At 50.1% G+C, this 25,870-nt stretch overlaps 3 protein-coding genes across 6 annotated transcripts in view; all 3 read right to left on the bottom strand.

Moving 5' to 3' along the window:
• Nucleotides 1–13,715, bottom strand: part of LOC109518811 (disco-interacting protein 2 homolog C-like) — a 23,374-nt gene extending 9,659 nt beyond the window's left edge. The window contains exons 1-20 of the mRNA XM_019874903.1: nucleotides 13,030–13,715; nucleotides 7,292–7,363; nucleotides 6,580–6,684; nucleotides 6,021–6,146; nucleotides 5,667–5,957; nucleotides 5,462–5,584; nucleotides 5,202–5,348; nucleotides 4,578–4,697; nucleotides 4,260–4,457; nucleotides 4,088–4,179; nucleotides 3,797–3,907; nucleotides 3,270–3,393; nucleotides 3,065–3,174; nucleotides 2,763–2,865; nucleotides 2,541–2,605; nucleotides 1,978–2,071; nucleotides 1,720–1,839; nucleotides 1,276–1,390; nucleotides 1,038–1,177; nucleotides 362–498 (exon numbers count right to left, since the gene is read on the bottom strand). Coding sequence (XP_019730462.1) covers nucleotides 362–498; nucleotides 1,038–1,177; nucleotides 1,276–1,390; nucleotides 1,720–1,839; nucleotides 1,978–2,071; nucleotides 2,541–2,605; nucleotides 2,763–2,865; nucleotides 3,065–3,174; nucleotides 3,270–3,393; nucleotides 3,797–3,907; nucleotides 4,088–4,179; nucleotides 4,260–4,457; nucleotides 4,578–4,697; nucleotides 5,202–5,348; nucleotides 5,462–5,584; nucleotides 5,667–5,957; nucleotides 6,021–6,146; nucleotides 6,580–6,684; nucleotides 7,292–7,363; nucleotides 13,030–13,528 — 2,892 coding nt within the window. The 5' untranslated portion in view covers nucleotides 13,529–13,715. The remainder of the gene's footprint in view (nucleotides 1–361; nucleotides 499–1,037; nucleotides 1,178–1,275; nucleotides 1,391–1,719; nucleotides 1,840–1,977; nucleotides 2,072–2,540; nucleotides 2,606–2,762; nucleotides 2,866–3,064; nucleotides 3,175–3,269; nucleotides 3,394–3,796; nucleotides 3,908–4,087; nucleotides 4,180–4,259; nucleotides 4,458–4,577; nucleotides 4,698–5,201; nucleotides 5,349–5,461; nucleotides 5,585–5,666; nucleotides 5,958–6,020; nucleotides 6,147–6,579; nucleotides 6,685–7,291; nucleotides 7,364–13,029) is intronic.
• Nucleotides 13,716–14,385: 670 nt separating this feature from the next.
• Nucleotides 14,386–21,484, bottom strand: LOC109518483 (uncharacterized). Its single transcript, XM_019874336.1, has 14 exons — nucleotides 20,595–21,484; nucleotides 17,946–20,526; nucleotides 17,740–17,860; nucleotides 17,530–17,634; nucleotides 17,402–17,450; nucleotides 16,875–17,011; nucleotides 16,703–16,806; nucleotides 16,534–16,644; nucleotides 15,988–16,203; nucleotides 15,837–15,913; nucleotides 15,574–15,762; nucleotides 15,396–15,465; nucleotides 15,175–15,309; nucleotides 14,386–15,110 (listed from the first exon to the last, which is right to left on the bottom strand). Coding segments are annotated over exons 1-14 (3,975 nt in total). The 5' UTR covers nucleotides 20,597–21,484; the 3' UTR covers nucleotides 14,386–15,032.
• Nucleotides 21,485–21,932: 448 nt separating this feature from the next.
• LOC109518624 (gamma-aminobutyric acid receptor subunit rho-3-like) overlaps nucleotides 21,933–25,870 on the bottom strand; it is a 12,650-nt gene continuing 8,712 nt past the window's right edge. For 3 of the 4 annotated variants that reach the window (XM_019874641.1, XM_019874650.1, XM_019874644.1), the window contains 8 exons: nucleotides 25,193–25,260; nucleotides 24,714–24,937; nucleotides 24,496–24,578; nucleotides 24,279–24,416; nucleotides 23,622–23,774; nucleotides 22,948–23,009; nucleotides 22,709–22,840; nucleotides 21,933–22,631 (listed from right to left, as the gene is read on the bottom strand). In XM_019874641.1, the coding sequence (XP_019730200.1) occupies nucleotides 22,329–22,631; nucleotides 22,709–22,840; nucleotides 22,948–23,009; nucleotides 23,622–23,774; nucleotides 24,279–24,416; nucleotides 24,496–24,578; nucleotides 24,714–24,937; nucleotides 25,193–25,260 (1,163 nt within the window). In that variant the 3' untranslated portion in view covers nucleotides 21,933–22,328. Of the gene's footprint in view, nucleotides 22,632–22,708; nucleotides 22,841–22,928; nucleotides 23,010–23,621; nucleotides 23,775–24,278; nucleotides 24,417–24,495; nucleotides 24,579–24,713; nucleotides 24,938–25,192; nucleotides 25,261–25,870 lie in introns of all 4 variants that reach the window. The other variant, XM_019874655.1, reaches the window with a different exon arrangement.

Genomic DNA, 25,870 nt, shown 5'->3' with positions numbered 1-25,870 from the left:
TGTTGGCGTCGTCCTCCATGTGACTCGGGGAGGGCTCACCTTCCCCTGTAGACGAACTTCATGGGCTCCACCGCCAAAGCCGTGGCCACGATGTCGTCGGCGTTGTGCCGGCGCCCGCTGACCATGATGAGGCCGTCCATCTTGCCCGTGATGAAAACGACGATGAGCTGACCTCGAAGGTGTTCTTGGTCATGCCGGTGAGGCCGTAGTAGGACGTGCCGGTGGCGATGGCGCACACGCACAACTCGCCAATCTCGTCCGTCTGACAGAGCTGAGGGACGCCTTCGGGCTTCACCACGCACACCAGCCCTGGATGAGCGCCGCGCACCCGAGTCACAAAAAAAAACGACGATGAGCTGACCTCGAAGGTGTTCTTGGTCATGCCGGTGAGGCCGTAGTAGGACGTGCCGGTGGCGATGGCGCACACGCACAACTCGCCAATCTCGTCCGTCTGACAGAGCTGAGGGACGCCTTCGGGCTTCACCACGCACACCAGCCCTGGATGAGCGCCGCGCACCCGAGTCACAACGCGATTTAAGTTTCGTGCCGAAGGGACGCAATTTATTTTGTGTACAGCCAATGAGAACGATTTAAAATAAATAACTTGCAACGTGTATGCGAGCTATGAAAAGGAGTTAATTGCATATCTGACATTTCAATTTTATTGGACATAATTTTATGGTACATTTCAATTTTATGGAATACAATCTATTGAATTAGTCGTTAATGACTTGATGAAATCAATTTCACAAAATGTTACTGGCGATGGATTTTTTTTTTTTTTTCGAATATGGTTTATTTTGATGTGCTATGAAACAAATTGATCAATTATTGTGGTCAACTATTTTTGATTTTATTTATTTATTTATTTTTTCATCCGTGATGGCAGCTTACATATAGCGAGCCAGACAGACAGACCCTCGGGAGGCAAAACTGTGCATTCGTTGGCAACTAATGACTTGAGAAAACTGTACTAGCGAGCACGGGTTAACATGAAGATGTTTTTAAAAAAAAGAATAAAAACCTAAGAAACGCACCTCCCGGCATCACCGTGCCCACGTCTTGCACGGTGAGGACGGAGAGACGCTCCTCCGTGTCCACGCGGACCACTCCGTAACTGAGGCCCTGCATGGACAGCACGCCGCGACCTGGTGGCTGACTGCTGTCCTCCGCTGGCCTGTAAACACACACACACACACACACATATATACACACACACGAAATGCATACGTGTGCAGCCTTTTGCATATGGACCGTACATGTGCGCGTGCGTACCTCCTGATGGCGACCGTCAGAGCCTCGGGCGAGCTGGCGCAGGGACAGATGACCTCCGCTCGCAGGCCTTTGGTCTGAAAGACGTTGAGGAACGCGTCGCACGATGAGATGGACCCTGAGAGGAATGAGGAGAATGCGCTGGGGTTCAACCAACACCTGCACAGGTGACCTTTCTGTCAATTTTTGAATGTCCAACCTTTTGCTGTTCTGTGACAAGAACGTGAAAGGCCAAAATTCACATTAGAATCTAATCTAATATATATTCACCGCAGTAAATTTTGAAGTTGTGTGCTGATCACACCTGAAAGAACACCAACGCAAGAAGAGCCGGACTGAAACTCATAAAACTCCCAAGACTCCATTAAGCCGAGAAGTGGCTGTCATTAAAACGAGGAATAAATCAAGCCCTTTTATGACACTTTGAATGATATAAACGGGAATTACAAGGGTTGGAACCGTCGGCCACGAGAAGCATGCGCAGGGAGCTCAGGTTGATGTCCTTCTGGTCCTTGTGGGCCACCAGAGCCCAGTGCATGTCCCTGGACTTCACACAGGACACTTTGGCTGCAGTGACACACACACACACACACACACACACACACACACACACACACACACACATACAAGCACACACGTCATGTATTTGACGGACAGGTGAAGTCGGCGCTCCGAGTGACGTGTGCAGTCCGTTTTCCAGCTCACCTTTGTACTGGCACACTTTCTGGATCCACGATAGAGGGTTGACCTTCATCAGCGAGTAAGGCACGCTGATCACGTGCATCATGTTCATCACGCTCTGCACGCACACACACACACACACGCACACGCATGCTGCACATTAGCGCCGTGTTGTCAGAGGAGACATCATCTTGATTTACGAGTGGCCCAACCGACTTGTAAAACTGATACATGAAAGAAAAAGAACATGAAATATTCTCAGTTTAAGGCCTTTGAGTTTTGACTGATTGACTGATTGTGACAATAGAAGCACACGAAACCGCCCCAAGAAAAGGGAGACTTGCTCCTTTTAACCAGAAAAAAAAAATGTTTCTAGCTTTTTCAGTTCTTTAGTTTGCAGTAGAATAATGGGTACGTTTCAACAAAAATGACCAGTTTCTGACAAAAAAAGCAGAGAGTGAGCATTTTGTGAAAAGAAACACGTTAAAAAAAAGGGAGACTTTGATATTTTCTTTCGGATTTCCTTGCTTTTGTGATGACTCAAATGACTCAAATGATTAAAAAAAAAAAAAAATGTAAGTTATCACCGTCAGGATGCCGTGCCACAATCCCACGTCCTTCTTGAAGTCCAGAACGTTGACGATGGTCTCGGCTGCGGGAGGAGAGACGTGTTCGGAAGGTTACTATGCAGCCATCGGAGGCGAAGGGTGGGGGTGGGAGGGTGAGTGCTCTGTGCGCATTTTGTGTCTGTACACCGCTCACAAAAAGGGACCTTGAAACCGATGAATAGTTAGTTGTATTCGTCTTACCCTCAGTGTAGCAGCAGGACTGAGTGAGGGCCTGACAGTGCGTGAGCAGAGCGATCCTGGTCACCGTGACGCCCAGCACGCTGCCGTCTTTGCACGTTTTATACTGGAAAAAGGTACAACGTGAACTCATTCAGTACCAGCCAATTCTGGACCAAGTCTGAAAAGACGTTTAAAAACGTCTTTGGGAGTGAATGAGTTCATGACCGTGCACACGGATGAAACAGTTCTCCCAAATGATGGCCGAACAAATGTTTTTTTTTTTTTTTTTTGCTTATGTAAATTGTGATTTTCCTTTCGTGCACCTCGATATAAGCCGTGTCGTTGTTTGCGTCCTTGATGTGAGGGAACCAATCTCTGGGCGGCTTGGACAGGTGCTTGGACTCGGTGACGAACCACAGCAGTTTGGGCCAACCTGCGCACGCGGAAAAGTGGCAACGGGACTCAAAGTTTGGACGGACACGCGCGTCAATAAATCATACCAGAGGACAGACGTTAAAATGGACTCACCTTTGAATTGTGGAATCTCCCCCGTGGCGCTCTTGGGGAGCCCCTTATGGCAAGCGTCACTGGTCAGCGCCACGGTGACGCCGCAGCTTCCCAGCAGAAAACCGATCTGCTGACTTCCCGCATCCTATGCGAGAGCATGCAGAAGAAGGTTTTATGTGAAACTGATGCTGTCATGAACGTGTCATGATCTCACATATCACAATGTGCTCGCTGCCAGTAAGCAGGCTGACACATTTGGAGCGACAGGTACGTTTTAAAGGCTGCAAAAGAACAATTTCCCGCTCCGACCGGAGGCCGGTGTGCCTCTCGTTGATAAAATGCCAAGTCGGCGCCAGCTATTTGTCCATCTGTGGCACACGTGTGACTTCACGCAGGTGGGAAGACGCTGTCGTCACTCTGTAACCACGGCGACGCAGGCCCGCAGTGGGAGGGGCTTTCAAAGAGGCTGTTTCTGACAGCAATGAGTCTCAAAGGCCGTACGTACGCCGCCGCTAGCGGTGCATCAAATAGATATTTTTGTGCGTTACCTTGCGGCTGAGGGGCACCTCGATGGGAACCGGGACCACCTCAGCCAGCAGGCAGCCGTAGAACGCCACCACGAAGGCCACCGGGTCGTTGTTGGGGAACACCAGCGCCACCTGCGGGTGAGAGCGTCGCAAAAAATGCAAATGTGATTCCTAAAAAGTATATGCAGCTCACGGGCGCCATTTTTTTCAGGGGATTAGGAAAAAACAACCCCAAAAATTGCCCGAAAACTGGCCAGCGAGTGTATTTTCCAAACAGGAGGTTGAAAGAAAGAAATGAGACGTGCCCCTCACCCTGTCTCCGGGCCGCACCATGGGCTCCTGCTTGCTGCCCAACTTGTGGAGGATGTTGTAAGCTAGCTTGATGCTGCGCGACCACAGCTTCCCTGCATGCACACGTACGCACATCGTGAGGCTTGAAAGATTGAAATGGGGGCGGGGGGGTCATGCCCGCCTGCCCACCTACCGTAGGTGAGCACGTAGAGAGGCTTGCCCGCCGTGTCCAGACTGGTAAGGCAGGGGGCTTTCGGGGAGATGGTGCCCCAGCGTTGGAGGGCGGCCTCCAGCGAAGGCGGCCAGTTGGTGACCACCCCCAGGGCGTCGCCTCGCACCGGCATCATCTCCGCCCCCTCAGGACGAGGCTGATTGGGGTCCGGCTGTTGGACTGGACACAAGGAGACAATTGTATGTTTGTCAGATTTGTCAGATTTTCCTTCTTCAAAATATTTTCACCACTCATGCGGCAACACTTTGTGTCACCGATTTGGAATTTGTGACTTCTCACCTTCCAGAAGTTCGTCAAAGTCATCGACGAAGAACTCGCGAAGTGGCGGCCGGCGAGGTTGCTTGAGTGTGTTGACAAGCTGCTGGATCTTGGCCGACACGCGACTGCTGACCGGAACGCCTGCCAAGGCAAAAACAAAAATGTGATGAGAGTCACCGTGTCACACTGTTGGCCTCACGTCAACCTGCCACCGTCGTGGATAAGACGACTTTGTACGCAAGCCGGAGAGTCGGAGGCTGAGTGCAGAGAAAATATTGCTGCGGTACCCTCGAGCAAGGCACCAAACAGGTGCCATTCTTTGGGCTGAAATCTTTGTCTTAAAATACAAGTAAAAATCAGAGATACAAATGCGCTTCAGACCCCCACCACTAGATGGCGCCATCATACTTCACAACAAAATCAGTTGGTGGCGCTCATACACTATCAAGTTGGTGTGCCAACTGCTACTAAAGCCCACAGAAGAAGAAGCAGCTGCCGCTTGAGTCAAACTATCAAGGGCGACGCCCTTTTATGTGAGTAAGGGAAGAGGTGTCGCTTTTGCGCGGATCCCCGTTGACGCCAAAAATCGAAATAAAAATCGAAAAGCTTAAAAAAAAATGTAGCATTTGTGTATGGCGCTCTTACCGTCGCCGGTTTCCATGCGCTCTGCGTTGCCGTACTTCTGCGTGTTGCGGGCGATGGTGCCCATGTTGGACATGGGATGGCGCTCCGTGTGGGAGTGAGGCGAGTCTGACGAGTAGCCAGACACGTCCGGCGGGCCCGAGTGGTTTTCTGGAAGGGGCAGAATGACGGAAGCGGCATTTATTTTTGCGGTTTGCACAGGTGTGAGGTTTTAGGTGAGGGTCATATCGGCTAGCTGAGGGAAGGAGGAAGTACGGGGGTACCGTCAGACTCCAGCGGCGGCGGCCACAGCATGTCGGAGCCAAACTCGCAGGACCGCCGCAAAGATCCTCCGTTCTCAGCGACGCTCAGCGCTCCTTTCCTCTTCAGAGATAGGTGGCCGATGCCTGCGCGTGCAAACGCAAACCCATGACTCACATGCGTTCATCGTTAGCATCAAGCTAGCAGACTTGGGTGCGATTGTGTCACCGTGGTGCGAGGGCGCGAGGTGGCTCTGCTGCAGGTGCCCCGGTCCTCCGTGCGTGTGCCCCAGGTGGGCCAGATGCGAGATGTGCGCATGCGCCAGCGAGTCGGCCAGACGCCCAGCATTGCCGCTCCCGCCGCTCTGCGTGGATGAAGACGAGGAGGAGGTGGAGCCCAGGTGGGCGGGGCCGAGCTGGGACGGCCGGCCCATCCAGTGCTCCATGCCCGACATGTCGTCGCAAGGGCCCGCCTCCTCCTCCGAACCCGACGAGGAGTCTGAGCACAAGGGCGACAGGCCTAGGGAGGGTCAGTCACGTGTTGTGTGAGTGTGCGGGGCGGCGCCGTGCGGCGTGCGCTCACCTGGCGGCGTGTACGCGTCCATGGAGGTCTGCACGACCAGGGAGCGACGTTTGGACGGCATGGGCACCGCCACCTTCCTTTCCACGTGGCGCGCCAGCATTGCTTGGACCGCCTCTGTGTGAACGTCTGGGACAGAGAGAGGCATCCGTCAGTCACGTGACATTAATTCCAAGTATGTCCACTTCTACGACTTTCTGCGACTAGCGCAGAAATTATGGCGAATACCTCCGTCGTAATGTTTAAATCTCGATTTAAGGCTTATTTTTACAGTCACGCATTTGATTGAATAGCACCGAGTTTGCAAAATAGTCTCTTGCCAGTCCTGGCCCCCCTTGACATCTGGATTTTGGGCTGTTTTACTGCCTCTTCTCCACTGTAGGATTCTGCCGAACGCAACAAGGGAGCAGCAGACGAAATGAAAGTTCCAAGGAGTAAAACTGAATTAGAACTGTTTCATCCGAATTTGAAGTTGTTTTTTGAGCAGATTTTCGATCAGCGATATCACCAGAGACCAATTTTTCTTGACACAAATAACAGCGAGTTTTTTGTTTTTTTTTACCTGAGCGGTAGCGTTCATCTCTGGTGCCCGATGTTCGCCGGCGATGGAAGCGGGCGGCAGAGGGCGGGCCCAAAGGGACCCGGTGCGACATTGGACCTTCCATCCCTGTGGAGAGCAGCACGCAAACACACACACACACACACACACACACACACACACACACGTGCACGTCCAAACACGCGCACGTGCAAGCACACACCCACACAAACACCGAAATTAACGCACACAAACCACCATGTGTACAAACACACATTCAGACACACAGACATTTGTGCGTACACAACCGCACAAAAGTTTCACAACAGAAGAGCACACGGCAAAAAAAAAAAAAAAAAGGGAAAACATGAAGATGATTTATCAGAAAAATTGTCATTTTTCTGCACTGATCAAATGAAATAAGTGATCAAGAAAAAAAAAAGCAATAAAACACCTCAAAAGAAACGTGATCAATCAAATAAAAGGTGATTGGCTGTTTGCATCAAGAGCAGACCCCGCCGTGCGCGTGGGCGCGCACGTAAAGGGAGAGCAGGCCCAAGCTGAGCTCCAGGGAGCATTCGCCTACGTCAGCTAACGGCGGCGGCTAAACGGCTAATCAAGCGCTGTCGTATTTTGCCGTGATTGCAAATTGATTGGGGCCGCATTTCTTTTGGGGTTTCTTTTTTTTTCCCTTTTACTTTAGCAGGGTGAGGGGGTTCAGAGGTGGCTAAATTACCTCCAGCATGTGGAACAAACGCTCTGATCAGCTTGGACCTCTTCTTCTCATAACCCTTCTGAGTGATGTCGCCTGCAAACACACACACACACAAAACGTCTCGGCCAATCAGTGACACGCACCGGGGTTCAAAGGTGATAAATTAAAATGAGATGATGATGAAAAATGGATGTGGATGGATGAGCTCGGGGAGGACTTTGTACTCGAAGGTCCAAACCGAGGACAACTGGAGGGGCGTTGGGCCTTGCCGCAAGTTGCCATGGGAACATGGTCCCGGCCACTCGGCGAGCCCTCGGGTGCAACAAGCAGGACTAACACAGATAATTCCGCCGCTCGTACTCCATTAAACGCACCGCTTGACTAATTATTGATCCGGAGACTCCACAACAACACAGAACCTCGGTGGCGCCGCTAATAAACTATGCAAGAGGAGGAAGAGCGGGAGGAAGGACCAAGAGGAGGAGTTGCGAGACGGGCGTGGAGGAAAAAGGAGGAGTGAAAGCGCATGAGGAGCAAAAGGAGGAGGAAGGGTCGGGAGGATGAGAAAGGGGAGGGGGCAGGGAAGAGGAGGAGCATGAGGAGGGCGGGGGAGGAGGTGGAGCATCAGTCATCCCGTGCGAGTCCACATCGTGTCAATAACAGGAGCTCCATGATTGGACTCCACAAACCAGCCAATGACAGTGCGTCGGCATCCACGCATCTCTCACGTGCGTGCGCGTGTGTGTGTGTCTCTGATCAACTTCAATAGCAGCCTTATTTTTTTTTTTCACACACACACATTCACATGCACACACGCACACACACACACCGAGCGGGTCCAAAGGGAGAAGACATCTTCCACCGACATCGCAGTGGAACAGGGAGGGAGTTGCCTAGCAACGCTTCTCCGGGAGAAGGCCGCAGCCCAGGCGGCCATCTTGGATGTGGAGCGTCAGATCTGAGTAGTGGGCTTATCAGACCTGGTAGGCGCTGCGTGTTCACATACGTGTGCATCTGCAACCTCCGTGTGTGTGTGTGTGTGTGTGTGTGTGTGTGTGTGTGTGTGTGTGTGAGTGTGTGTGTGCATGTCAAGCAGCGCCGCTCCCTCATTGCGGTCTGGCAGTTGAGCTGAGAGGCGATCGATGGCACAGGAGTTTTTCTTCGAGATGAGGTGTATGATCCACTGTTTGTCCTTGTTTAGGGACACACGTCAGCCACAGTCTAGCCCAGCTGACTTTGGCTGAGAGGTGGGGAACACCTTGAACTGGTCGCCACTCAACATCAGGTCATGTCGACAAACAACGGACTGGTCGCTCGTCAACATCAGAGCACAACTAGGAAAAACAAAGTGATTACAAAAAAAAAAAAGAAGCCAGGACGGACGCTGCATCTTCAGCTTTATCTTCCATCTTGTTTCTCTTTGTTTCCCCGCTCACATCTGCATCGACATCCTGTTTTATTTGATCTCCTTTTTCTCATCACATCACACACACACACACACACACACGTGCGGACCGGCTCCATGGTAACAAGACACACACATACACACACACACACACATACACACACACAAGCATGCGTCATGCACTGGGACCTTGGGCTGTCACGCTCACATGTTGGGACCCGTGTGGTCTGAAGAGCGTCTGCTAGCTGATTAGCCCGCGCGCGCTCGCGCACGCACATACACACACGCGCGCAAAGCTAGATAAGCGTCAGCAGAAAAACAAAGTAGGCCTGGCTGGTGATTCAATGGGTCAAGACGTCAAGAAGTGTAAAAATAGCCGCATGCCACTTGAGGAGATGAAAAGAAAATATTGCCCATCGCGCGGCGCACGAGGCGTGATGCTGCCTCTCAGATGCTGCCTTCAATCGCCGCATGATGTTGTTGTCGAAAATCTGGATGATGTCTTTTTCACCAGGATCAAGACTTGCACATCTGGCTCGCAGTTTTGAGATTCTGGGTTTGTGCGAAGAACATTCTCAGGTTTTCATTCGCAGATTCCAATCACGGCCATATTAGACTCGACATTGTCCGCAAGTGTCCTGGTATCGATAGGCATGGGATGAGCACTTCTTTTCTTTTTTTGGGGGGGGCGGGAGGGGCTTTTAAGCAGGGCGGAATGTGATTGGCTGATTGTAAACGAGCCTTCAATGACCTTTTCTCTTTCAGCGAGCAGAAAGGGGAGGGATGAGCAGTTGATAATAATAATAATAGTAATAATGATGGCTCCAGTGTGTACTTGGACAAGGACAGCATGCGTAGCCCCCAGATGTGTTCTAAAAAAACAGCTCACCAGTGATAGGACGCTGTGACTACCTCAGAAGAATTAAAACAAAAGAAAAATGTCAACATTTATTTTTTCTCACTGAACATGACCAAATATTCAATATTTTGCTGTCATTTTAACACGGTGACCGTTCAGTCCGAATCTAATATCGGCTCATGCCTACTGGCGACCAGTCCCGAGTGTGCCCTGAGCTCTCACGTTCGGTTTAGGCTCCAGCTCACCCGCGACCCGAATGAGGATGAGCGCCATGGGAAACGGCTGACAATGTTGCCGGCACACACGATCCGTAGGTGGCGCTCACGTGTCTCCTCGGCAGCGAAGTGACTTCATCTCACTTTCAGTCTGTGGAAACAACCTCACCGGATGGAAACTTTGGGGAAAAATAAGTCCTCCGGAAAAACCGTCAGCTTTTTTTTGGCGTTCACGCACACATTCGTCCATCTACGTCGAGGCGCATGGCCAGCAGAGCGTTTCGTGGATTAGTCACCAACACCCTGACAAAGATGGTGTCTTTTGCAACGGAAAAGCCTCTCGAAACACACCCGCACACTCTCAAGCAGCTGCATCAACTCGTTTTGCTCCGCACTTGAGTGACTCAAACAGGCTTCAGGTGAGCAATTCAAAAGCAGCATGGAGGCGCGCTAATTAAATCAACCGTCGCGCTGGAGGAAATTATCCAATTTCCCTTTAATTGGCCCCGAAATTATTTTTCCATTTAGGACAAAGAATGTATCTCCGTTTGACCGTCGTCTATGCCAACGACGTACGGTGACAGGAGGAATCGTTTCAATGTTTGGCAAATGCAATCGAGCGCCTGTTGCCACTCACGCAAACAGAAGAAGTCAGAGCGAAGCCGAAGTGTATCAACAGGCACCGATTTTCACCGTGTGCAAAATAAGACCAGCTCATCAATATTTCAGCCCGCAGCTGCAAATAATGTACACCCGCGGCAATTAGACGCCGCTCCAGAAAGGATCATTTTGCCGACAGATGCCACGAGATGAAGATGAAGTTCCTTAAATCCTTTTCAACTCATTTCTTGGCATCAACATACCACAAGGTAGCAACGAAGCACTCTTTTTGTCTCAATGAAGCAGTTTAATGTAGTTCCTTGACACCGAGGTAAACACCGTACATGATTTTTGTGCCATTTTTGGTTGGTAATGTGACGTAAGATTTTTCGACAGGTGCCTTGGCCTCAGGTGATCAAAAAATGATCTCGCTGGCTTTTGAGTCACAGTGCACGAGGGCCAGAAAAGGAGACGATCGCACTTGGCAAGCCAGCAAAAAAAATCACGTTTTCATATTTTTGGTTTCCAAAACCGGCCGAATCTGTCAGAGACCAACAAGTGAGCTTTGGCAAGCATCGATCGACAAATCCCACCGCGCCTCAACGCCTCACTTTCGGGCACTCGTTACAGAAAGAGACATGTCACTTGGGGAACAACAAATATGTTGCTTGATGTCCTGCTACTGAGTCGTCTCCAGTGGCGAGAAACATCCACCTTCAGACTCTTATCACCAATGAGAACTCCGAAACAAACAAGGACGTCCACCACACATTCATCCATAAATTCAAGGCAACGAAAGAGACATGAAAGGACTCAAATGTCCAAAAGCACACATGCGGCTTGGCATGATACCAGCAAGAGGCAGCGTGAGAGCATCGTACGTGTGAGCTCAATGTCCACTTGTTTTTGACGACGACGGTGCAGACCCCTGCCTGTCAGAATGTATCAAATCGGATCGTTCTCATTCAACATTTCATCACACAATCCAACATGTCAACGCTCGCCGATGAGTCGTCAGTGATATTTACATTTCAAATACAGGCTCGGCGTATTCAAATTCGGCAATTCATCTGAACCGGAAGTTAGCCCACCAGCAGGGGGCGAATGCACAGTGAAGGCTTCATCAAGTTGTCTAAAAAACAAGCTAGTCGGAAGGCTCGTTGAGCATTTGCCAATTTGGCAGACTGGCGGCGTCCACCACGCTGGGCAGGCCGGCGCAGCAGAGGGAGGGACTTGGAGATGCACGTGGCTGCATCACAGTTCGGTGGCAGAAAGCCAATCGAAACCTCACGCTCATGCTGTGTCTAAAACCGGCGCAGGCTAGACAGCTGGTCTAATGATGCGCATTCCATTCATAAATATGTGAACAGCGGGCATCAAGCCTGAATCATTGTATTATATTTTTAAATCATCTCAATGGCTGGCACATCTATGGGTGGCCCACAAATGACTGAGGGCGTGCGTTCTCCAATTGCCCACTTTGTGCTTCCACCATGTCGAGATGCTAATGTGCGACTAGCAAACACAGCATTTGAAGGGAATGAAAGGAATCTCTTTGGTTGGCCATGATTGAAGTCGGCTCTGACCACTCCCACAGCGGCGCAGCCCTCGCACAGACCACATAAGGGAACGTTATAGGCCAAACAGCTCAGTGATGGGTTCAGAGAGCAACAGGTGAACAAATGCGACACATTCAATCCACTTGTGTTCAAATAGAAGTCTAAGCAGTGTCAATTATTTTGTGGCAAGCAAACTTGTGCCTCACTCGTTGCATGGTCCAGGTATTAGACTCACCCAATTCTCCAAATCAAGTGACTCCACGAACTTGGGTGCAAAGAAATGTGATTAGGACAGCCCTAGCTATAACTAAATACAAACTGAATGCAGACTGGGTGATTTTTATTGCAACACGCACACACTTAAGATGTGCTCACCGGAAGTGTGCGGTAGATCATCTCCAGTATGTTTCTGGGCCGTGCAAGCCACGATGAATAAAATATGTCGCTTCCATTATATAAGGCACAAATGCTCCAATGTGAGATGCTCGTTGTGTGTTCTAGCAGCTGTGACTGAGCTCCACATGCATGCAAGGCTCACTGTGTATGTGTGTGGCGGGAAAAGGCGGAGTAAAGGGGATGGATTGGGGTGGTGAAAAATCTCCTCCAGTATCCCCCTCCTCAGAGCAGGCCTAGCCAGCCTCAAATGTCGGACGTCAGAAGGCCCAAATAACGGCGCCGATCCGCTGCATCCGCAATGCCATCGACATGCGCGCTCCCGCACAATCGCGCACACGCACGTGCACAGGTAACCTCGCACGACGGTGTCAACATCTCAAGGTCAAACCGGGAGTGGGTGTTGCGGGTGGGGGATATGTTGACCTCACTCCCTGGGACCAGACAAAGAGCCAAACAGGACCGAGGCTCGCCGTCGGCCGCCCCCCGACTGAGGCTCGCCGTCGGCCTGCTGCACGGAGCTGGCCGGGCCGGTGCCTGCCTGACAAACATCTGGATGGGAGGAGCGGGCGGGCGGGCGGTGGAGGAGGGGCAGGAGGAAGGAGTCGGGAGTAGGAGGAGGGGGGGGGTGCTAACAATTAAATTCCGTTAGTGTCGGTGCGGATGGCGATGAGATAAGAGAGCACCGGGCTTTGGATGAGGGTGGGGTTGCTGAGGGGTGGTCTTACCCTCTGACAGCTCCAGCTCCAACTCGGCCAGGCGGGCTCGGATCTCCAACGGTATCGGCGACGCCTCTCGGTCCGCCATTCCGCCTCGTATCGCGGTGAAAACACCTTCAGCCTCCTCCTCCGGCTTCCTCCTCTTCGTCGCTTCCCTCCTCGGCGAAAGGCGCGCGCGACGACCAGCGAGGAGAACAAAGAAAGGGGGCTGCAAAGTCTCGCCTCTTAGCGGGGGTCCGTCATGGCGTCCGCCGACCTCGAATGGCTCAAGTCCGTCGCGGCGCAGTGGCTGGGGCTCGGGTGGTCGCGCTCCTCGCGGTGGGGATGGGGAGGATGAGGATGAGGACGAGGAGGCTCGCCGAGCTTTGCTGCCGCTTTGCTTGGATTTCAATGGGGTCACGTGACGACGACGACGACGAGGCACAGGAGGGGATGCGGCGTCGCTCGTCACCGGGAGGGGGCGCTGCAGGCAACCACACCTAGTCAACAGTGACGTGGATATCGCCATGTGGACAGACTACAGAGGTTTTGAAACTTTTTAGAGCAAGTGGCACCAGAATTAATTATTCGCTCTCCGTTTATACCACAAACATGATCAACAATAAAAAAAAAAGCTTTTAATTCCAAAGAAGTGTGTTTCATCTACAATCTTTAACCAATGTAACACAGTGCAGTTTTAACATTAACTCTACGCTTAAATAAAGGGCAAACACTTCACTTACACGATTCAATTGAAGACTAATTTACTGCTATCGACGGCAGTTGTCAAGCCGTGTTTGTTTGGCAACGTCAATCGAGCAGTGTAATGGAGTGGCTTCGTGATGAAATGCTGCATCCAGCGGTGATGATCCACTGAACTCTCAATGGATGATAGCTTTAAGTGAGATAACAGTGTTGGCATCTGATGAACGACTAGATTGGGCCGTGAAATTTAGGGCGGGTCACGAACCTGTTTGTGTTTTGAGGATGTCGTGATTGCCTGGGGTGCTTGCCAATAGCACAAGGAGAAAAGCAGGCGGCCTGCTTTTCAAACTAACGTTAAGTCGGACCATTGCAATAAATATTCTGGAAACACGACCATTCCTGATCCTTGAGGGATTTGGACCAAATGTTGTGAGGACACCTGGGAACCGTTTTTAATATGGTTAGAAAATGCACATGTCTCAAGCTCCCGATGTGTAATATTCCTGATGTTTTTCATGACAGATGGTCGTTTACGTTGTCATTCCTGATGATTCTTGTGGTGGAACTCACCTGCCCCCTACTGGCCACCAAGTCGTACTGCAGCAATACTGGCTTGACCCACATAAAAAAATGCATTATTTTTTTACATCTTACCAGCAGCACGGACAAGCCAAACATTTCATCATCGAAAAGGCACTTGTTTAATATTTCTCAGTATTATATACAACTTTACAAACAGACAACGTACCTGGTTCACATGTAAAATCAGGAACAAAAGGGAACTCGGCAGTCAAAACAAATCAAGTAAACTGAGGAATCGGTGCTTTTGATGAGGACTCAAATGTTTACCTCGATGGAACAGTCAGATATCACAAATAAAAACAAACACGTGACCATCTAGCCTTGGCAATTTTGCTTGTGCATACAGTCAGGCAGTAATGCTTTCAGTGACAAAAATATATTTCTGAGAGGGGAAAGAAAATGCAAAATAAGCAACTGAGATAATTTAGTTGCCAAAGTGTGCGGACCCTCATAAATGGGAGTGTACCTCTGCTCAGAATTAACCAATCACATTCAAACTTATGTTAGAAGAAAAAAATGGCCACCAGAAAGCCCGACGGGTTCAATGAAATTAAAAGTGATGAAACACATGCAGAAAAACAAAACCTGATCGTGATTTGTGGAAAATCTCACCCGTCACAAAATGTGAGTGAGAAGGAAACACAAACTAGCAACGAGAAAAGGAACAGATGTGAAAACCGCCACCAGGTGCACGAGGAAATCCACCAGGTGCACGTTGACATTCCACTTCAAGTGTTTTCCGAAATCTACTTCTCTTCAACGGGAGGTGCGGGCCTACCAGAAGATTTCTGGCAGATGGCAGCGTAGCTCAGCTTCTGGGTCGCCTGCTCAATCACAAGTCGGTATCACGATTGGCCAATAATCCACCTTTGATTGATCATGTTTTACCTCATGAGCGATGTCGTCGGCAGCGGTGGTGGTCAAAGGTTGAGCCGGTTCGGGCGTCTTCTCCACGCCGAGGGGAGGAAAGTCGGAGGCTTCGAGCTGGATGGGTGATGACTGGCGAGGAGTTGCCGATTTTGTCTAGACAGACGCACGCTGTCAAAGCTGCAATGGCAAACCAAGCCAGAAAACAAAAAACAAAAAAAAAAGAGTCCGATCGTACTTACATGATGCACGCCAGCTGTCTTGAGAGCAGCCCACAGCTTCTTTCTCCTTCTCTGATCGTCATTTACAGACCTGCAGATCAGGGCAGTGACGTCAAACTCACTCCACACCCTCGCCCTCCGCAAAAAGTAATTCACTGCTGCATTTTATATTCCGCTTCATTTTATTTTATTTTTTTACCTTCCTCCGTCCCCCCCGGTCAGCCTATCGTAGCATCTGCTGTGACGAGGCGGCCTGTTGCCTCTTGAATGGGACCACCCCCGAGCCGGCCTCGAGGCGGTGAACGTTTCCACCGAGGATTTCCCCGCCAGGTCGTCAGAATTCTTTTGACTATGGATTTGATACCAGCCCGATGTCCTGGTGCCATTCCTGCGTGACGGCGACCGCAATTAACGACGTCGAGTGTATGAAAAGGCGAAGCGTGACTTTTTCGTGCGACGTACCTTTTTCTGCGCGCGACGTGGTGTTGGAAGTAAGGGGACGCTTGCAAGCCATTCAGGGCGACGCTGAGCTCAAGCGACTGCGGACAAAAATGAGGAAAAGTTCTCAGTGGTGTGACGAAAAAGAGAAGGAAAGTTTCCCGAGGCGACTCACCTCAGCGCCGTCGGAGTATCCGGAATCAGACCACACGGGGTAGGTGAAATCGTAAAGCTGCTGGTAAGCGTCCGGGGGCAAATAAGACGGCTCCACGTTGGGGCAAAAGCCGTTTCCAGGTATGTGGGATGTGGGGGTTGTTGATTTGGCTTTCATCCTCACCTTGATGGGTTTCCCCTGGAAAACCCGAACTTCCTCTCGCAGGTACATGTAGGCCTGAGGACATGCACAAAAAGTGGTACGTTTAATCAGGACGCGGGCCATTAACAGCTTTTAACGACTCATTACATTTTATTTGGACAGCCTGTAACTCAGTCTTCATTTTTGGTCAAAGAAAAAAATTTTCGGACCCGTATTTAATCCAGCTGTCACATTTAGCACTGCAAGTACAATTAAAACATCGTCAAAAAACTACAACATAAGACACTTCAAACGATGAGTCATGAGAGTTTGCTTCCATTTTGCATCCTGTTTTGTCCCGCCCTACATGGAATCCTCTCGCATGATCAGCCACAAACTCGCCATGCCGTGACAGCTGTCAATCACCTGGTAGGCGTCGGCCTCAGATCCGAAGGTGACGAACCAGTAGTCGCCGCTCACAACCTCGCAGCTCAGGAACTTGGGCAGCTTCTTGTCACTGAAGAGCGCTTCCACCTCCTGCGGGGGGGGGGGATCGGATGAGGGTGAGGATGAAGAGGAGTCGGACAGGTCTTTCCTCGCGAGGCGTACTGCTGGGGATCTCCCGCAGGATGAGGACATATCGGCTGTGGTTGGCTCGCACTTTGTGCCCGCAAGGTGACATCTGGACCTGCGGCACAGCTGAGGAGCAACGAGATGGTCTGAGTGGCCCACGTTGAGAAGGATTAGCCTACGTCACCAGCACTGACTTTTAACGACGTCTGTGACGAGCTGCAAGTCGGCACCGAGACATTTGATGGCATGGAGGCCGGCCAGCGCCGCGATGGGAACATATTGGTCGTCCTCCATTCGTGACTGCAGGTACAAGTCATTGGCCAGGTACTCCCTGGTAAGAAACACAGGAACTGGTGCAAACATTGACTTGATTCAAAGAGCGGAAGTTTGAGTCTCTTAAGGCTTGGGCCTCGCTGTGCCTGAAAATAAAATTACATTTTCGGTTTGATATTTTTCCTCTTTGCATCGAGAAAAAGCTAATGAAAATGGGATTACTTCATTTTGTATTTTAGGATTTCCCCTGATATCAAACTAGGATTTCTTTCTTTCCAGACACTGTGGAAACAGTGACGCTCCCATCACGATCGGTTGCCGATTTCCGTGGAAAAGTACGTGATCGGCATATGTCGATCGGTGCTCATTGCCGATCACAAAAAAAAAAAAAAAAAAACCCGCTCACACGATGACTGCTTTATGTCTCATTGAAGAGAAACGTTCTCACCTACTCAGACAATAGTCCAGCGTAGACCTCAGCTGTTGCATTAGCTCACCTGAAAGGACACAAAGCCGTTGAGCGCAGGTGACAAAGTGGACCTGCACAGACAAGGGTGCAGCATGGGTTCGGGTTACCTGAGTCTGGTTCTGGTAGGACGTGGTTTTCTGTTGCTTTGGGTTGGGCTTCAACCTCAGTCACGCCCACGCCGATGTCGGCGAGCTCCGTGTGCAGCGCGTGGTCTTCGCGCCAACCATTTGATAAGTCAGCGCCACCAAAATGAATTCAATCCAAAATAAACTCTTACATCTAATAAAAGAAGAAAAAAAAAAGAAGAAGCAGCTCACTTTGTAGGTCCACCTGCCCGTTGGGAAGGTACAGCCAAGGCTGTCGAGCCTGCGGAAGGTCGTAGTTGGATCCGGTCCACACCTCGGCGTCAGGGTTGAGGGTCTGCAACGATCCAAGCGGCTGAAAGCAGCACAAACGAGCGTCTTCGACATCCACGTCGCGCGGCATCGTGACAAAAGCCCAACGGAGAAGGAGCAACACTTACGGCCTGGGGGCGGCCTGTGTGCCAGGCCCACTCGCACGGGATCAGCGGCAAGACAGGATCGCACGGGAACGCTCCCAGCAGAACCGGGCCGGGCTGCTGCAGCTCCGCGACCATCTCATCCGGGCTCTGCGGCGCCCCCTGGACCCATGCCTGGCAGCGGTCCTCTACGGCGGGCCCGATCCAGGTCTGGTGGTTCACGTGGCACACCGAGACGTCGGCGTCCCCTCCAAGCAGCTCTAGCACCAACTCCCGCATGCCGCTCTCGCCCTCCTCGCCTGGCGCCTCCTGACCCAGGAAGTGGATCTCGTAAGATGGCGTCAGAGCGTGAACGTCCAGCTGGTCGAACTCCACCTGGACGCCGAGGTCCTGCAGATGACATGAAACCTCATCTGGACGGCACACGTTGACCATTTCGGTGTCGGAAGAAGCACACGGCGGAGTTTTTGGATGCTCCTCCTGAGGCAAGGGGACTGTTTCCTTTTCATCCCGCAGAGATCCATTTGTTGGTTCTGGAGGATCGCTCGGACACTCTGCCGTCTCTTCCTCTTCCTCACACACTTCCCGTGAAGATTCCAGGCGGTTACCGCTTATCTTCTCGACTGAAGAGGAGCTCGAATGAAGACAATTTAGATTCGTGTGCACCGCTTTGGAATCCGACTCATGATATCTTGTCGAACTTGCGTCCTGCTCGGAGAACGCAGCCAAACCGACTTTCGTGCTCATGTCTTCATTAACTCGCCCTGTCCCTTCTCCATTTCCGCACTGGTGGGGTGAAGTTGAGAGGATGCTGGGAAAAGACACTTGTGTATGTGTCAGGTTGCTGTGGATTAGTTCGTCTTCTTCATTTGTACGCTCGGGAGCGTCATCTTCTTCTGGCTGCACTGAACGCGTGTCTTGGCCCTCGTCGTGCTGCTCCACGACATTCGATTCTAGACTGCAGCTCGGACGGGAATGAGGGACTTCTTTGAGATTTTCACCAGCCTGTTGTGAATGTTGGACGCGGTCTAGATGGTTCTCCTGGAAGGTGGAAGTTTTTTCCTGTGATGTTTGAAGCTCTGAAGACGCACTCTGCTCCCGAAGCGTCATCCGGTCACACGAGTCTTCTTCATCCGTGAGTCCAAGACATTCGACACTTTCACTCTCAGGGACATTGTCTTTTCTCCGCGATGAACATTTCTCTTCTCCTTCAATTTGCGGCTCTGCGATGTCAGGTTCCGGACAGGAGTGGAATTCTTTGGGACTATCAATACCTGGCTGTGAATGTTGGACGTGGTCGACTTGGTTTTCCCGCAAGATGGCGGGCGTTTCCTTCGAGGTGTGGCTCAATGAGGGCTCCTTCTCCGTCAGCGTTGTCTGGTCGCACAAGTCGTCTTCATTATCTAGTCCGGGAGTTTTCAACTCTACCACACTGGTTAAGAAGACTGGGAGGGAGGTCAGTTGTGTGAGAGTTGCGTTTTTGTGGATGACCTTGTCTTCCTCGCTTTTATTTGCGGGGACACCATCTTCTCTCAGGAGTGAACTTTGATCTTCTTCCTCGCTTTGTTGCTCTGTAATGTCAAGTTCCGGAAAGGAACGTACTTCTTTGGGACTTTCACTTGCCGGTTCTGAGCGCTGGATGTGGTCGAGTTGAATTTCCTTTGAGGTTTGGATTGAAGACACGCTCTGCTCGGTCAGCATCAGCTGGTCAAATGTTTGCACACACGAGTCACCTTCTGCTTTTGAAGGCTCGTTGCCTTCAGGCATTCCTCTCGGAATGTGCGGGTCGACTTGAAGTTCTGGAATTATTCCTGAAGTGCCGGTCAGTGGTGCTGAGTTCAAGGGCTGGTTGAGCAGAGGCGAGGCTGTCTGTGACGGGCTGGAACCAGCACATGTTCCAGATGCTCGGGCCTGGCTGTGGTCGTCATGGTCAAGGTCGTTTGTGTCGATGGAGCAGATGCTGTAGAACCTCTGAGTCCTCGTTTGGAGGTCCTGACCCAGTGTTGTTGTGACAATACAGTCCTCACCTATGAGGGAAACCCGATCCTGATGCGAGACTGATGACAACGTCAGGTCACGTGGCACCTTGCTACAACTGTCGCCCCTTGTTCCACTGGAACCGGACCGGTAACCTTCTGGGTGGAGGAGCTTCTGACCCTCAAGGTTTTGAGTGAACCACTGGGCTCGGCGTGTCGCGTTTGCCACAATGTTTTGTCGGGTCAGACTCTGGGACAGCACCTCCATATAGGGGGCCGGCTCACAGTTGCGCGAGGGGGAGAGGGTCACGCCTGCCGATGAGTCCGGGATAACGCTTGCGCCGGCCGGGATAAGAATAGCTCGCTCGTCCTTGTGAGAGCTCGGAGCTTGGACAGTCTTCTCACTGACGACCATCCGCGCTTGGCAATCAAGTCCTGGACGAACTTCCGCGCGGGCCGCTCCAGCGTCTTCTTCTTCATCCAGAGAAACATGTTGAGCCACGGCCACGGCCTGGTGCCTCACTTGTTCCATGCTGTTATGGACGCGGTCCTGGTGAGGGGTGTGCAGTAAGCTGCTTTTCTCGCTGTTCTGGTCCGGCCCAGCCTCCTTACTGAAGCAGCAGCCCATCCTGCCAGAGGGTACAATTCAACGAAAGAACACGCGGAAATGAGAAGGTCCTCGCATAGGCTTACTCACATGCGGAAAGACAAGAGCTTCTACTCCCCACCGGCCTCACTCCCCTAACCCCCTCCCTTACCAGGAATAGCACATGTGAAGGGGTTCATATGTCGCTGCCACTCAACACAACACTGCGTGTGACTGAGTGTGTGCGTATGTGTGCCCCTTAGAGGCTTCAGTGGGTCGGGTCAGCACATGGTCCAGTGGCCCCCAATCACAGTGCGGGACTCCCCCTCCCACTCATCCCACTATTGAACTCTTGTGCTCTCCCGCTGTTTCTTTCTCTTTCACTTACAACAACTCAGCCCTGGCCGCTTTTGCCCCTCCCTGGCGGAACATGTACATTATTGCTTCTATGGGACTATAGGATGAAAGTTACCCCCTGAAAGGTCACGTGAGCAAAAAGTTTAGAGGTCAAATGAAGTTCAGCTGTTAAAGTTATATTGCATCTTATGCTCATCCTGAAGCTTCCTCACGGTAGCTGAACTTTTTGCTGATCACGTCCTGCAATTGAGGACTGTACACTAAACGCGATCAAAATCAGTAAAGATATCTATCATTCATCATGCAGTCCATTTGGACTACAGTTCAAACATAGTGTCACCTCAGCAGCTCATTGCACGACATGTGCATGTGTATATTGTGTCTAATCAAGTTATTTTTTTTTCTCCGCCAATAACAATATTTGCCCTTTATACTTCAAAGTACATTGTGTACCAATTGCTTAAAATCGCATACCATCGATTCTATACATACTCAAAATGTATACAAAATCAAAGGTTAGTGGACTATTCTAAGATAACGTGAAGCCAAATTTCGCTGAATCACTTGTACAAAAACACATTTCCAACTCAAAAGTTCACCCGCTCAACCTCTTAGCCTAGCGAGTTAGCCTAGCTAGCGGGCTTGCAAGTGTTAGCCTAGCTAGCGGACTTGCAAGTAAGCGTGCTAACGAGAGCCACGCCTAGCGAGTTAGCCTAGCTAGCGGGCTTGCAAGTAAGCGTGCTAACGAGAGCCATGAGCTAAAGTTGTTGCGTTCGCTAAACACAAAGTACATTAACTCAAATTTAAACTTCAAATAATTACAATATTATAATTTCATGTGTTGTCAAAGAAGGAAAATAGTACAGCAGATCAAACTGTACAAACGGGGACTCACTGAAAGTTGTGCTCGGTGAGCTCAGTGTCCAAAACTGACGTAGGGGGCGCGTGAACCGCGCGCCATTTTGGCTTTTTATTGCACCTACGCAGTAATGGTCTTGAGTTGCTATGGCAACAGCGCACTTCCTGCTTTACGTGACAGACGCGAAGTAGATAAAATAGATTCAAGTCGCAACTCAACCAGTCAACGACGCCTTGTATGTGTTTTTTTGAATAAAGAATATAATAAAAAGACAAGAGCTTGAGGTGGGTGAAATCACATTTTTGATCAATTAATGCAACCATCCAAAAGGTCTGCCGTGCAATTTCTTGCAACAGAAGATGACTTGAAGCTTACGAAATTAATATACAGTAGACAGTTAAAAAAAACGGAAGAGAAGAGCTGTCTTCAGAAAGAAGTTGTAGACGTTTAAATGAGTCTTTGACTCCATTATTTCCTTTACCATGAAGTGATGACCGCAAACAATCACTCTGAGTGACTCCAACGATGAACAGCATTTGCTGTTTTAAAGTAAGTAAGAACGTTTATTCTGCAAAACCCAGACCCATTGTGAATATTTTGAAAAGGGCTCATATCAGCCGACTGGTGTCTCAGGAATAGAGGCTCCAGTAGATGGTGTTGAAGAGGAGATAGGACAGCGGGAAGGCCAGGCGGGAGTACGAGTCGATCATGTAGCTGTTGCTGACCAAGAGGTCCACGTTCTCGCGCACGGACCGCTGCCGGCGTAGGCGCGTCCCCTCCGATGGCCGCGGGTCGCGCTGGGGCGACGGGGTCGGCGGGGGCTCGGAGGCCAGCCCCTGGGCCGCACGGGGGAACGGCGTCAGCTCCATATCGTTGTCGTGGAAGCAGCCGTCAAAGGCCATGGCCTGGCTAGCGTTGAAGGTGGACGGCAGCTGGGAGGACACCAAAAGCAACTGAGGCAACGCTTGTCCACTCGAGGGAGCTGCTTCCCTTTTTTTTTTTTGCTCACCTTCCCCCTCCTCATCTTCCTCATCTCCTCCAGGGTGGTGCAGTAGTTCACCGCCGCGTACTCGATGACAGACAGGAAAACAAAGAGGAAGCTGGTCCACAGGTAGATGTCCACTGCCTTCACGTACGACACCTGCGAGCGACGCACATCAATCAGTACGTCTTTCTTTTTCGCACAAGCGTGAGTACTTGTACTTAAGTCGCCTGTGTGAGTACTCAGCTGGTGAAGGCAGGTGGTACCTGAGGCATGGAGGAGGACACTCCTGTGATGATGGTGGACATGGTTAGCACGGTGGTCATACCTGCAGGGGGGACATGGGAAGTTGAGAACGTGCGCGTGGGATGGTCAAAAGTATCGGGTCACATCGCAGCACGATTCAATCAGATATGTGGCTTGCACTTCATTCAGATGTTTTTTTTTTCTCTCTGAAAATTGGTTGGTGAAAATATCTTTATTCATCTATTTTTAAATATGTATTTTCATTCATTTTATTGATATATTTATTGTAAGTATTAAAATCAAAAATATTTTTAAAAAATTACACAAACAGTGCATTTACATTTGATTTTATAAAATTAGTGTTGATTACATTTATTTTTAAAAACCCAATAAAGCAATTACAATCAGCGATCTTTTTTTTAAATCAGACAATGTGACATCATCATCATTTACTTTATAAAGTTAACAATTTTTTGCTGCAGTAGTAGCGTCAACGTATCCTTTTTCTCCTTAAAATGTATTCAATTAAAAACGATTTGTAATTATTTGACCTGCAGGGGGGACATGGGAAGTTGAGAACGTGCGCATGGGAAATATTTTTCACTTCCTTCATTTGTTTATTTTCAAGATCAAATGTTGCGCCGGGGAGGGGGCAGTCGCCGACATGTATGTGCGTGTATGTTTGCGTGCGCACCCAGAGAGACGCGGGCCGGGACGGCTCTGCGGTCGATCCAGAAGGAGACCCAGGACAGGACCACCATCAGCATGGTGGGGAAGTACGTCTGCAGCATGAAGAAGAAGATGTGCCGCCGCAGGATGAAGTTGATGAGCAGCCGGTTGTACCAACCTGACACAAGCGCACACAAATACACAAACGCGCACGCAAACTATTGAAATGCCAAGTCGTTGTGATTTCAAAACCTTTCCCACTGTGACGGTGAGCCATAACCTGTACAACGCAATTGAAAAAAAAAAAATAGTATGCAACTGAAATTATGTGTTTGCACAAGTGTGCACACCCTCATATATTCAAAGAAAACTAAAACTAATCCTAAAACAATGAAAGTTTTAAAAAAGCTAAAAAAAATAGCAACGTAACCACATTGAAACGCATGTTCAACGGGAGTCAGCACACACCCATCTCTGAGCAACCCCAAATAAACTTCAGCTGTTCTAGTCGGCTTTCATGACATTTGAGTGTTTCACTTTTTATCGGCGCTGTAGTTGTGCTACAATCGTTTGCCTAGCGTTGCTGAATTGCCTCATTAGTGAGGACAAGAGTGTACTAGTACACGGAAATGAAGCTGGACATCAAGGACATGGAAAAACTTTACTCCGCACTGCCACATACCTGTGCTGCTGTAGAAGGCCAAGCCACTGGACGGGTGGAAATGCTCAATGAAGAACTGAGACAAAACAATCTCATCCGTCCTCAGGGAGTCGTTGCCGTTTTTCCAGTAGAGCATCAGATCATTCTCGTTGTACGCGTCTGAGGACAAAATATTCCTTGTCAATCCGTTATATTTGTACCGCGATCAACTGCGTGTGTGTGTGCGTGTGTGCCTCACAGCTCTCCAGTTCCAGTGAGCAGTTCTGCGTGTCTAAAGGGAAGCTGCTGAAGTCCATGGAGCAAAGAGACGTGACGGTCACCCTGAAAGCAACACAAAGCTCTTCAGCAGCCAGACAGCATCCATCTTGTCCCAGATTGACCTTTCTGCTCATGTTGCCATGGCGAGCTGGCAGCAGCAAGTCAAGGTTTTTTTCTCAGAGCATCTTGGCGGCCCACCTGACGCTGTAGAGGATGTTCCCGTCGGGGTACACGCGTAGCATGATGTTCTCCATGGTGGTATCGTGGATAAAGGAACGCTTGGAGTGCGCAAAGAAGACATCTGGGACCCAGATCTTCTTGACCAACCGCGAGTCGAACGTCCTGCTCTGGTTGTTGTGCGACGGGAATGCCAGACGCTCGTCCTTCCAATAGTGACGCAGGTACAAGGTCATGGTGAAGTCCTGCGGACACGTCCGTGTGAGCGCCGGTGCCATTTTAGTCGATCGCAAGTGTATTCTACTTTTGGTATTTTCATACACGGGCACAGTTCGGAATGGCCGTTTGCGCCGTTGTGGGAGTGGAAACTCCTGCATTGCCTTTAAAATCAGAGCAGGTGAGGTCCTCTGTCTACATGATGGAACATTAGTAATGAAACAATAATAAGAATAATAATAATAACAATTGAACATATTATATAATAATTGAAACTGACTCACCATGTTGACTTCGGAGATGCTGTCAATGCTCTCCACCTGCACGTCGATGCCCACGGGGATGGCCGCTCCTGCCAGTCACAAAGTTTCAACGATATCAGGACCTCTTCCGAAAGTTTTTTTTTTTCCAACTTTAGCCAAACGTAGCATCCCTCACAACATTTTTGGAAACTGACATTTGTCCTGTCTTCCAAATTGCCTTGTCAAAAGGCGCAGCCATCTGCTGCCGCCAGGAAGTAAATGTGTCGTCATGGCGAAAATCCCCATGACATGTTTGTCACGGTGCTTGTCGTCGGTGCTGTTGCGGTCGTGAAAGTTCTGTCATGAAACAACAATGTTGCAGTGAGCTTGTTTTTTTTTTTTTTTGAACCACATCCACGGAGGTGCGCCAAATGTTGGCGACTGAGAAATGTTCAGTCATGAAACAACAACATTGCAATGACCAGGCTTTTTTTTTTTTTTTTTTTTTTTTTAACCACGTCTGCGGGCTGTCTGTGATAAGCTGTGGTTTGGGTTGCTCACTGACCTCGGTCTGCTTGGGGTTACGTGTGTGTGTGTGTGTGTGTGTGCGCGCGCGCGCGCGTGTTCCATTGTGTGCCAGAGAGTGTGTTAATTCCACCTGAGCGTCAGCACGACAGCAGCTCAATAAACACTTTATCTAATGAAGCTCGGCAAAGCTCC

Source organism: Hippocampus comes, unplaced genomic scaffold (assembly GCF_001891065.2).
Source record: "Hippocampus comes isolate QL1 unplaced genomic scaffold, H_comes_QL1_v1.1 scaffold25, whole genome shotgun sequence".
Lineage (NCBI taxonomy): Eukaryota > Metazoa > Chordata > Actinopteri > Syngnathiformes > Syngnathidae > Hippocampus > Hippocampus comes.
This window is presented reverse-complemented; position numbering and strand designations above follow the sequence as displayed.

Excerpts from the sequence above, each read along its gene's own strand:
- LOC109518483 (XM_019874336.1), bottom strand. Across the intron at positions 17,635-17,739 it reads CGGGCAGGTGGACCTACAAA|ACCACGCGCTGCACACGGAG; the intron begins GTGAGCTGCTTC and ends GTTGGCGCGAAG. Across the intron at positions 16,204-16,533 it reads CTGAGGCCGACGCCTACCAG|GCCTACATGTACCTGCGAGA; the intron begins GTGATTGACAGC and ends GCATGTCCTCAG.